The sequence below is a fragment of the Candoia aspera genome, chromosome 10 (genome assembly GCF_035149785.1).
Source record: "Candoia aspera isolate rCanAsp1 chromosome 10, rCanAsp1.hap2, whole genome shotgun sequence".
NCBI classification, from domain to species: Eukaryota; Metazoa; Chordata; class Lepidosauria; order Squamata; family Boidae; genus Candoia; species Candoia aspera.
The window spans coordinates 16,578,248-16,590,577 of NC_086162.1; the positions used below are offsets into that span (position 1 = coordinate 16,578,248).

The 12,330-nt window shown below is 39.2% G+C and overlaps 1 protein-coding gene across 5 annotated transcripts in view; it reads right to left on the reverse strand.

Moving 5' to 3' along the window:
- EYA3 (EYA transcriptional coactivator and phosphatase 3) overlaps positions 1–12,289 on the reverse strand; it is a 31,028-nt gene extending 18,739 nt beyond the window's left edge. Inside the window, exons 1-7 of one of the 5 annotated variants that reach the window (XM_063312259.1) lie at positions 12,141–12,289; positions 7,653–7,752; positions 6,639–6,682; positions 5,226–5,305; positions 4,223–4,289; positions 3,352–3,494; positions 1,627–1,764 (exon numbers count right to left, since the gene is read on the reverse strand). In XM_063312259.1, the coding sequence (XP_063168329.1) occupies positions 1,627–1,764; positions 3,352–3,494; positions 4,223–4,289; positions 5,226–5,305; positions 6,639–6,682; positions 7,653–7,685 (505 nt within the window). In that variant the 5' untranslated portion in view covers positions 7,686–7,752; positions 12,141–12,289. Of the gene's footprint in view, positions 1–1,626; positions 1,765–3,351; positions 3,495–4,222; positions 4,290–5,225; positions 5,306–6,638; positions 6,683–7,652; positions 7,753–11,805; positions 11,824–12,140 lie in introns of those variants that run through there. The other 4 variants (XM_063312261.1, XM_063312260.1, XM_063312262.1 and 1 more) reach the window with 4 other exon arrangements.
- Positions 12,290–12,330: the final 41 nt, after the last annotated feature.

The window sequence follows — 12,330 nt, forward strand, 5'->3', positions numbered from 1 at the left end:
TTTCAATTCTAATCAGAGTTTCTTCCACAGACTGTATGCTATCTGCAACATACCACTTTTTTAACCCCCAAAGAGAAAACTCATGTTGGCAACTATGGATCCAATTTGGGGATGTTTTGAAGGCCTCAGATTCCCCCCATCCCTGCATTTGGCAGTTAATCCAACACTCATCCCCAACATCCACAAATGTGGGCTGAAACAAAAAACTTGCTATATTGCTAACAGTGCAAACTCAACATCTTTCACAACACAGGGAAACAACCTTTTGCTTGAGTTAAAGAACAAAGTGAATGTACTTTTGGACTAGGCATTCTTCCTTCTGTTTCTGCTGGTGAGTCTCTGATTACCTCATTCATTTCCCAGAATTGAGCAAATGGTTGCTACTGTGTCCCATAGTTTGCCTACAAACCAGGACTGTAAAACATGGCTTAAGCAGGAGCTTCCAATTCTCATTTAAAGGCCCCTTCCCCCCAGGGATAGCAGAGAGCAGCTCCCACCTTGATTCAGGCCTCTGGCAACCATGATCAGGAATGCCTCTGGCCAATTTTGGTTGATTTGCCAACTGTGAGCCTTTCTGGGGAAGTCTGCAGTACTTGAAATACTTCGTTTAAACCACTATAATGTTGTCTGCTGGGGTTGCTGTAGGAAAGTATTTGGAAACTTCAGCAAGTGCCTTCTACAGCCTGGCTACTGACTGTTGGGCACTTCAGAGTCTCCGTTGAACTACACTGATTTCCAAGTTGTTTCTGAACCCAGTTCAGAATGCTGGTTCTGGCCTATAAGGTCTTAAACACTTGAGGTCAGGGAATCACAAAGATTCCCTTCCCAGTAACAGCTCATCTGTAAGGTACATCTTTCATCAGAGGTTCTGTTATGTCTCTCCCCATCAAGAAAAACTGTGGCAGTAGATACATGAGACAAGCCATTTCCTATCAACATCACCTGTTTATGAATTTCTCTTCCAAGAGAGCTGAATATGGCTATATTCCTACTGAGCTTTAGGTCCATCACAAACCTCTGTTTTAGCCTTTCCCAGTCTGACCCTTTCCAGATGTAGCATTTCAACCTCCACCTCCTGCAGCCAGCAGAGCCCAACTAAATGGGCATGCTAGCCAGGGTGTGAAGGGAACTGTAGTCCAATCTGTCTTAATGGCAGGTTGAGTAAGGGGTCTGAATTGTTTTGTCACAACTTTGATAACCTCTGATGGATTTTAATGCTGATTAAAAAGTGATTTGCAGACGCTTGTAGTGATAAATCAATAGTTATTGCTGGTTGATGTAGCTAACCTTTATGCATTTCTTGTAACCTAAGCACATTGCAAACACTGCATGCTGAATAAGGACATCATTATTATGACTGTTTTTAGCATTTGTATACATGCACGTGACCCGTTCCCAGACAGTCTCTCCCCATTTCTGTGAGGTTTTCAAAAGCATAGCATGGTAAAATTCACCTGGTAGAGCAGAGAGGCAGGCAAACTGTGAGCAAGAGAGGTGGCAGAAGCAGAGCTCGCCAAGCACAGAGAAGCATGCACAAAACAGAGACGAAAACGTGCTGGCCTCTTTGTGGCTTCTTGACCAGGTTACAGGAAGAGTTATGTAAATAAAAACCATGCTGACCTTTACCTTGAATAGGGTAAGAATAATGTGCTGGGCTGGACTGGCTTGTGGTTAACCCTGTAGTGCAGGTAAGAACACTGTGCTGACTTGGAGATGGAGTCTGAATTAAACCACTCTCAGGTTTCATACCTGGCCACAGTGCACCTGAATCAGATAAATTGCACCCATTATAAACAAAACCGGCTGTGGTCAGCCAGGCCACCAAATTCTTTTCACTTATGTGAACAAGTGACACAATCACCGCTTACAGGTAGAGAGCTGTTAAATTTGCATGTGCAAGTCCGAGGTCCAAGCCTGGAGAAGCGGGGAAGGGAGTGAAGCAGCAGAGTCAAGGAAGAAAGAAAAGGAAAGCTAGACAATGAATCAGAAGAGATGCGATAAGGTTAATCCCCAAGCCTTCCTAAGAAAAGAGAACTCCTTCTAAGAAGCTGCTCAATGCCTCTGGATTCCCGTGCTTGCCCTAGAGCAAGCCGCAATGACTTGGTTGGGTCAGCTGCCTCTCCCTAAAATCGCTCTGGGGCAGCGAACAGGTGGGGGTGATTCCAAAACCACTCAGTTGATCGTTAGTGTTGTATAATGTATCCTAGATGAGTACATGATACTTATGCATATGGGAGTAAAGCAAAGAGTCCAGCACTCAGACCAAAGCAAAACAAGTGACATTCATTTGGCCCATTTATGCCCTATCGCATAAAATGCAACAGGACCCACTTCTCTCCTGAAGTCTTCCTACAGAACTTCCCTGGTATTCCTGATGCCGGTTGACTATCGTGGCTGGGTTCAGACATCACATTAAGCCTGTGGTATCACTGCTTTCAGCTTAGCAGGATGTATGAACCTAGCCATTGTGATTTATGACTTAGTGAGATGGGTGAGCAACCAAGCCACTACTGCGTATTTCATGAACACTGAATAAAACAAATTATAGCTTATTGTGCTGTGTGAATCCGGCCTATATTTAAGAAAGCCCAGATTCATGCTGACTGTTCTTAGCTCAGAACAATGTGCAAAGTTGAGAATGACTGCAGAGAAGTAATAAATAACATCCATTACTTAGAGAAGGCTCTGGGATTGATCTTTGATGGGAAAAAAGATCAGGCAGGAGGTTGAATGGTGAAGACCTTTGCCTGAGATTCCCAATAGCCGTTACTTATTGGAAAAGACAATGACAGGGCTCAGTGACCAGGTGGATGAAAAGCTTTTTTAAAACATTCATAAAAACACCATTCGACACTAAAAAAAAATGTCCCCAAAGCAGTTTTGAACCATCTTAAAAACCAGTTAAAATGCTTGAACTGTTCAAACTTTAAATGTAACCAACGAGAAGAGTGAGGATTATTAAAGGCTAGGATTTTTTTTTTTAATTTCCCACCTTAAAAAAATGATTGGGGAATCTTGCACCAGCGTGTGTTTTTTGATGCATAATTCCACAGTTGAGGTGCTGCCAGTAAAGGCTCTTCCCCACAGTTCCATCAACAGAAATGCAGCAGCAGATGCCTTTAGCTGGTAGGGAGGTTCATATGCAAGTAGACAGCAACTTAATCCTCTGCACATCCAGTTCTGACAGCCACTTCACAGATTATGCGGGGTGCATGTTCTCAGCTTATACACACCTATTCGTAATACAGTTATGTAAAGCACTTTAGAGGGTACACCTTACATGAAACAGCAGCAAAACTTCTCAGATGACTGTGAGGCCCTGTAACTTGTAGAGATGCTGGACACCCTTACCAAAAGGAGGTAGTCCGTAGGCTTGGGTTGTCTGGGGATAAACAGCATATGTCTGGGACTGTGGTAGTGCTTGATATTGAGTCTGCCCAGAATAAGAGGCCATCGTTTCAGATACAGGTACAGAAAGGACGTGTGCATATGGCCTATACATATAAAAAAAGAGAACACCTTGTTGATATGGGATATTGCTAAGTAAACAGAGAGAATTCTCATCCTGCAACTCAATAGTACCTCAATAATAATTGTATTAAAACAGCAGCCATGGAAACAGCCAAGGAGGGGTACAATCACCTTACCTCCTTTTCCTCTCAATAGTGTCAGCACTTGATCCCTAGGAATAGGGAAGGAAACTGTAGCACATCTGGGTAACATCACTGCTGTCAGGGAACCTAGAGACAGCAACAACTAACAACACGCTGCCTCCTGGATCTACTGTTGAATACTCTGCCTTCCTTCTGGGCTGTGCTCAGAATGGTGAAGCTTTCTATGCTCTGTGCCATCCCAGGCTGGCACAAGCTGCACGCAGTCCAAGTTACAGATTGATACCAGCTGAGAAATACTTTTCTAGGTGTGATGTGTTCCCTTTCATAGTCTGCTCAATCCTGGGGGGGTGTACATGCAAAAAAAGGGCAGGTCATGAAGGGGCACCATACTTTTTAGGCCAGATCTTCCCGCCAAGTCAGAAAAGAAGGATGGAGAGGCATCAAGGCAGAGAGCCACTCCCTTCTGACAGTCCCTTTCAGGAACTGTGGATAAAGATGCCACAGAACTAGGAAAAATGTTGTACAGTTAAACACTCCACATGAACGGAAGATCCAGTAAGATTCCTGCTATGACATTTTGGAGAAACAAATAGCTTAATTCAACTTACTTTGCAGAATACATCTGTGAGGTATAGTCACTTGATGACCTTGAGATGTAGTCAGTGCATGGCATAACTGCAAAATACAGTATTTAAAAATGAACGTAAAGTTATTTAACGCAAACCGTGACGTTAATGTGTGTGGCTGAATTTCAGCTGTGATTTGTATTAGCTCTGTGCAAATGTTCAAAGGAAAGCCCCCTTTAATGGAGGTTCAAGCAAAATATTCTTTAAAGCTTCACACAGTAACATGGCCACCTTGCTTCTAAGAGCAAAGTGTCCATGTTATTTTGCTTTGCTCTGCCTTGCAAAGCTTTGGTGAGTGTTGTGGAACACGTCTGCTCATCTCTTTTGGCACGGCTCACCCAAAGCTTTGGTGATCTGTGGTAGAGAACACACCTCCCCGGTAACATACGCTTGCCAAGAACTGAAGACACTTTTGACGTGTGCAGAACCTGTGCAAAAGCTTCTTCTGGCTTTAGCAAGTGAGCAGGAGGAGACAGGAAGAGGCATCTTTGCTTCGACCAAGAGAGTCAAGCTGCCTCTGCAGTGGAAATCTCATCTCCTCAGCAAATTCAGGCCATTTTGCACAGGATTAATACGTATTCTGGTGCACAGAATACATGGAACGTCTAACTTACTCATGCTCTTAACTTTGAAACTTAGGGTGACTTTTTTTAATATTAAGGATTATAGGGAGAAGAAAGCTTTAAAAACCTAGCTTAGCAACAAATTCCTAGCTGAAAAAATTGTACTGTAAATCCATGGCAATTATAAGGATTTCCACTCTTTTCTAGTCTGGTTCTTCTGTTGTATGGTTTGCTTTTTATTACATTGTTTATTTATTCCGTTCATTATACTGTGAACTGCCCAGCATTGCTCTGGAGTTGGGTGGTGCCAATTAAAATCCAATCAATCAATAAAATAAATGGACTATGTTACACACACAATCCAGGTACCAAACGTCTACCAGTTCTCTTAATCAACTACGAAGATGAAAGAAATCACTTACTTTGATTGGATATAGACAGATTAGAAGCAAGACTTGAGGATTCAGGCTTTTGATCATTACTATCTGTGCTGGTCACTTGCCTGAAAGTTGAAGTCAAACGATGAAGCTCTTATTAACCTTAATCACATCAATTACATCTTGTTACCATGCCAAACTGTGGTTTGGGCTGTCTTAAAACTGTATGCTAATATCCACATTTGTGATTATCTTTTAGCCAGGACTCTTTATAATTCTGAAATAATCGTAAGAATGCTTTTCAATGTTTCTGACTGGTTCCTCCTGCCAGCAAGACTGGTTAAACAAACAAATAAGTTCAAGTTATGGTTCAATTAGCATTATCTATAATTACATGCCTTTATCCTGATACCAAGTGAAATTTAGGCATTACTGAAATTCAGTGTTATTTTAAATCGAATAGATAATGTGTTATAAGTGCTCAGTGGGATCCTCTCAAGGCTCTTTTATTTAAAAATGTGAAGCAAAACAGTAGGTTTAGAAGGTGAACATCATCTTTTGATAACAGCAAATCTGAGGCGAAGAGGAAAATTACGCTTCCAACTTTGTAATTAATTCTTTAGGATTTAAGAAATCAGGACACTGAAACTGACTTTCTATACAATGGCTAGAGAAAATCAGTTATGTTTTTGGGGGGGAATGACATAATGTTCATGAAAGTGGGTGGCCAAAAATGTCAAGATGGTGGCTGCAGCTGCATGACTAAAGCTCCACCCATTTTTTAACATGTGGTGCATGCACTATACACATAAAAAGGGGTGAGGCTTCAGTCATGCAGCCACAGCTACCATCTTGACTTTTCTGACCCCACTGCCGATGTGATGTTTACTGTTTCCCCGTCTGATTTACAGTGTAATATTCTTTGTAAGATTGCCAAAAAACAGAAATATAAAGTCTCTTAAAACAGAAAACTCAAAGTTGATTCTATGAGAGTTTTCAGGCCTCTCCTGATGTGGCCTCTTGCCTTATTGTTTGCCTCAGTGAGACAAACACCTATAGATTTTTTCCACAGGTCACTTCATTTATTAATTAACTTGCTGTAATTCTAATCCACTTAGTAACTGAAATCCTCTGGATAGATGATGAAAACAGTGTCCTAACACAGCTGTAAAACCATCCTAGGAGGACTTCCTCATGCAGAAACACATCTGGATGAATGCATATTAAATCGTATCAACTTCACACTTGTAACTTCAATTATTTTTTGTGATTTAAGATGGTATACCTTACCCTCTGGATGTGCCATCTTGGCATATAAAATATTATTCTATGAACGTTCATATACTTTTTCTGTTTGGAGTCAGCCAAGCCCCTTGCCCTGAGCTGAATCCTATCTGCCTCATTCTTCTTGACACCTGGTGGCAGACTAACAATGAAGCAATTCGAAGGATTGCACACCTTAACAGTTGTTCTCCTGATTCCTGCATCTTGGCCTTTTTTATCTGCAGAGACAAGGATGATATCAAGTTAGTCACGTATGACAGCAAATAAAAACTCTGAATACAAGCAACAGTATGAGTCACAAAAGCTGAGCTGAGACATAACAGGAATGAGAATTTATGACAGCAATGTTTAGGACCACACACTTCTCCCACTCCTGTACTTTTCCTCTTTCCTGACTGTAAAGAGACAGAAAGTTTCTATTTTTAAATTAACTCTAATTCCCTGCAGTGTTCATACTCATTAGCAAGAACAAGCCAAAGTCTAAATAGGCATGTTCTTACTGACCAGATATGGTCTCAAAAAAAAAATTGTGCTTGCTTATATTTATTATTATATTCATATGACTATGATGATAAGTTGTTGCAAACTAGGATTTTGCTCTACAGTGATCAACTCAAAACAAGGAAAGCTTCCATCCAGCATTTATCTGAAGAAGTATGTATTAACACTGTACACAAATTTATTGAAACTGATAAATTTTGGGGGGGGGGGTGAATGCTGAAAAGAAGCACAGCTGTGCACCTCTTCGCCCCCAAAATATTTTGGGTCCAGTTTGATGAATATTTATATTGACAAAGTCAACATTTTCCACATGCATTTGCACAGGTGAGAAGTAGATAAACAAAAATTCCAGTCTCCAATAGTCAACAAATGATACACTCAAGAAAGCAATAATCAAATATAAACCTTTACATTTCCCTAATGGTATATCACAGAATACTCAGATTAACAGATGCTTTAAGGTCTGATATTTAAATAATAGTTAAAAAGTGTTTCTACCAAAACTGAATATTTAAATTACACTATGATGACGCACATGTCCTGCATATTAATGCGTCTTTAGATAAAACTACTCCTTTGTTTTCTACTCCTGCAAACAAAATAAGATGCACAATCAATTGTCCAGAAAATTAACTAGAAAGAGAAAGCCCTTTTTTCTCACTCTTACTGTTCCTTTTGTATACTCACTGGCTGTTCTGCTAAATCTTGTACCTCTTCCATGGAGGCGAGCCTTTTCAAAACTGCTCCAATGTGAAGAATGGGCGTCTTTCTCTCCTCCCTTCAAAATCTGTAACAGACAATATCCATGCTTTATGCATTTGGGCAACTGCTTATCGTTTCTGCTATCAGTAACTCTAGCCGTTTAATATGCCATTCTCTAGACACAGGTTGGCTCTACCGATATAGAAAGAGACTACACTCACATATGGGAAAAAGCAAGGATTTTCCATTAAGCCTCAAGCTACAGCAGATAAGGTAAGATAACAAGAGACAAGTGTGGGTGCACCTGATGGTACATGGCCCATTTCCATTGCATTTCTTTTGTTACTTCGATTTCAAGTCACTATCACTTATTTTTCTTTTTTTTTTTAACTAACCAAATAAAATATTAAGATAAAGAAATAAAGCATTGGAAGGTTAAAGAAATATAAGCCAGAGATAAAATACAAAAACATGAAAAAGAAAAAAAAAGAGTTTAGAAAACTTGTGTATATGTAAGTATGTGTATTTATTTAACAGCTATTTTATAATACAAACATGACCTTAAGGAGAAATATAAATATCAGTATTTTTCTATTTGAAAAATAGAATAACAAATAAAATACACACCTTCAAAAGGAAAAGTGCTAGCATATAGGAAATCTTTCTTCTCCAGGTTAAAATAAAAGACCAAAATCACAACATAGTAAGAATTACAAAACTGAAAACCACTTGCACTTAGCATAGTATAACACAATCATCGGGCAAGCACTGCTTTTTCCATGTAATGATACAATGCCAGACAGTACCAAGCTGATTATTATATATCACAGGGACAAACTAAATTTTTTACCTGCCCTATCTATATAAATCTGTTCTTTGCCTATTACAGCTAATTTAATGAGGTAGTAAATTGACATTTTGGTGAGCATATTCTTTGTCCTCCATTTCTTTATTTCTTGAACCTGATGATTCCAGACCAAGCTGTGCGTATCACGGTGAATTGTTTAAAAGAAACAACTTGCTTGGGAAAAAAAGTCCCAATCTACACACTAAATAAAACAGTGGGTTGGATCAAGACCCAAGCACCTTTACAACAAAATCACTGCAATCAATGGGTTTTCAATTCACCTTGAGAATTTTCACTGATTTCAGTGGGCCCACTCTAATTACAACGAACCCTGGATTCAACTCATTAAAAAAGATCAGAGTTGCTGAAATAAAATTTAATGTCAAAATATTTTATTTCTATGACACCCGTTCTCAAGAACATTTCAGGAAGGCTCACACTACATAACTGGAAAACCATAACAATAAAAAGCTACAATACTAGTATTATAAACATGTTGAACAGCTACAGGGAGATCTGATATTACAATCCCTACTTTCAGTACCCAAGGAAATAGTTATAGAACAGCATCCCAAATATATTTAAGAGAAAAATAATACTTTTACCTGAAACCTAAAAAAGGTAATGATTATTAAGTGAATCTGCTTGGAAATACTTTCAAAATTAAGGTTTCGCAATAAAAGCTCTTTTACACCTTGGCAAGCCTCAGCTGATGACCTACAAACATTTATTATAATAACAGCAAGAGGACAGATGCATAAACAAGACTTCAGATTGCCTTGACTCACCACAGGAAAACTGAAGCTGAAAAGCAAACTGCTTGATGAACATATTTGCTGAGAATCTTATTAATTTATACACTCATGTAAGAGTCGTTTTGTACCTCCAGTAGGATTGTACGATTCCTTATCAGCAATATGCCACTGCATTAGGATTAGTCAAACTATTTTTAAACAATAATATCCAAAATGCATTAGGATCTTTGAATTCGTTTACCAATAATCTGGTTTTAAATCTTAATTTGGGAATACAGAGTTTGAAGTTAATTTAAATCATGTTTTGTATATAACTGTATTCAACACAACATCAATTTTGGCTGATGCAGTCCTATGTCTCTAAAATTCTTACTCAAAAAGAACAACAACCCAGCAACTAAAAACAAACTAGACCCAAACCCCAAAGATTCTTAAGCATGAATCACTGAGGTTAATGGGATTTACTCCCAAATGACTACCTAACATACTGCAATTTTATTGTTTTTTTTACAAGGAAGCTCTGGCTGGATTAAAAACAAAATGCCTGAAAATTAAGATACTGCCTGCAATAAGTTGCCACGTATGTTCAGAGATAATAGTTATCCACATTTTTACTCTTACTTGCTTGCCTTATAATTAAAAATAGTCTTGTGCTAACTGTTCAAGGACATAGAAAAATGTTTTAGTGTCAGCCATATACAAGTTGGTAATATTTTCAAAATTTTCAGTTGCCTGCACCAGATATGAGTTTCTTACTTTTCTCAATAGTACTGGAATAAGTAAGAAATACATATCTGGTGCAGGCAACTTTTTCATTGAATCAATGCCCACCATAAAATATTCTTGAAATTAGTAAGACAGCAACCCACTCATCTAAAAGCTCCAAGTCAAAACCAATTGCAAATATTAAAAACCCGCTTTCCTGTTTCATGCCAATTTCCAGTTTTCTAAAGAGATATTTTTGCAAAGAAAGAGCTGTAAGTATAGTCCAGAAAAGTCAAATGGCCTACTTATTCTTAGAAATAGTGAAGCCACTTTTATGGAACTTGAACCAAAATTACTGTACAGTAGATGGATTTCAAACCTAGCTTTATATTTTATTTTTTTCTTTTGCTTTCCAGAACAGGTTTAGTATATTGCATTAGCCTAATGCTCTGTCTAAAATGCCATACAAAACATGAAGGAAACATGTTATTTGGCATTGGGCAATCAAGCCTGAAGATTTTTGCTTTAGCAACCCAAAAATTACAATAGGAAAAAGATCAAAACAGTGTAGATAATTTCTTTTAATCTAGAAAATTAGAGTCTAGAAATCTTTAATCTAGAAAATTAATCTTTCATCTAGACAATTAGAATTTTCTAGAAATCTTATTTTATTTAAACTAATTTTTAAACATTAACTTGTTTTATTATTTCTTAAAAAGCATATGGTATGAATAGAATAGTGAATACAATAGATAAACATGCTAAATGTACAGTTTCATAATCTTTATCTATGAATGAGACCTATCCCTTCACCACAAATACTAAAATATATTTTTCTATAAAAAAGAATGAACCAGAGAAAAAATATCTGTCTTAACAGGCAAGTATAATAACACACCTTGTAAGCTATCTACTGGACAATGTAATCTTCTGTGCATCTTCCCAAAGGAAGTTCCATTAAGTTCAGTGAGACTTACTCCTAATGGACTGTAGTCCTATTTTATCATTGTGTAAATTACAAGTCAAAGGTTGAATAACTTTTTTGGGACTAGAAAATGAAATACATTGAACAAACCAGGACACATTCTGTCATGCAAATACAAAATACCTTACATGGGCATACATACCCATAATCACCAGAAGAATGCTTTTCTTAATCTAATTTTTTGGACTTGCACAATAAGCAGAACCATAAACTAATGACTTAAGTTGAATTTGCACAGTATGCTTGGCTAAAGCATGGTTGACTTGTTTGCAGTTCAGGTACTCATTTTGCATCTGTCCTCACTGCACAAGGATGTCTTAATACCTCCGATATTTTCTGATTTCAGTTCCTTAAGCTCTGGGCAGTAAGGCCAAGAATAAAAGGACATGAATTAAAAAATCATGATTACACTACATGTCCAAGACGTTTTCACTCCGTTTCTTTGATTTAAGAAGTAATGACTTTGTGATATACTAAGTGCTTTTCTTTGCTGAGACTCTGAAGTCAGTACAGCTGATTTATCGTTTGTAGAGAAAGAAGGGTATGTTACTTGATTGCCAAAGATCCTGCTAGCACACGTGATGCTCCAGTCAATGAAATCTTCCAACAGGCTGGTAATATCAGAATCCATAAAAGGGCAAATCTGACTGACTACTCTTGGAAAAAATGAATTTGGAGATCGGGATGAGCTCCTCAAGGGGATAGTCTGAGATGCTGGAACCTGCTGCTTGCCTCTTGGCAAGCATGTCATAAAAACAGAGCCCCCAACCCACAAACTAAGCAACCCGTTTAGACTAGCATAGTGTGAAACCCAGGCTTTAACTAGAAAAACAATCACAAGCAGACCTTTTCCTCCTCCATGCATTCGATCCCTCTATTAAAGCCATCAACACCGGGTGTGTGGGGGGGGGAAGAAGTGTCACCACATCACGTGGCAGTGAGTTCCACAAGTTGCGGGCACGTCCTGTGACGCGCTCTTCCGCCTCCTATCCTGGCGCAGCAGGAGACGAGCCCCTCCCGTTCCCCCCGACTTCTCCCTCCTCCATTAACTGATGGGGGGGGCAAACGGCGTCTGGGGGCGGGACCACGGCAACCGCTACCCAGGCCACGCCCACCGGCCCGCGCGCCGATCACGCGAGAGAAGGGAAAGCTAAGGGCGGGGAAAGCTCTTTTTCTCTCACCGTGAAGAGACGTTTGCGGAGCCGGCCTTCGCACCAGGTGACATGGTGGCCTTGGTAGCGACAACAGCGGGACCGGCGACGGGCCGGGTTCCCAGACAGTACAACAAAACCCCCAAATAAGAAAAGAAAGAAAGAAAGGGAACGGAAAGGAACCCCTTTCGGCAAACCTCCGCTGGGTTGAGGCCCGGAA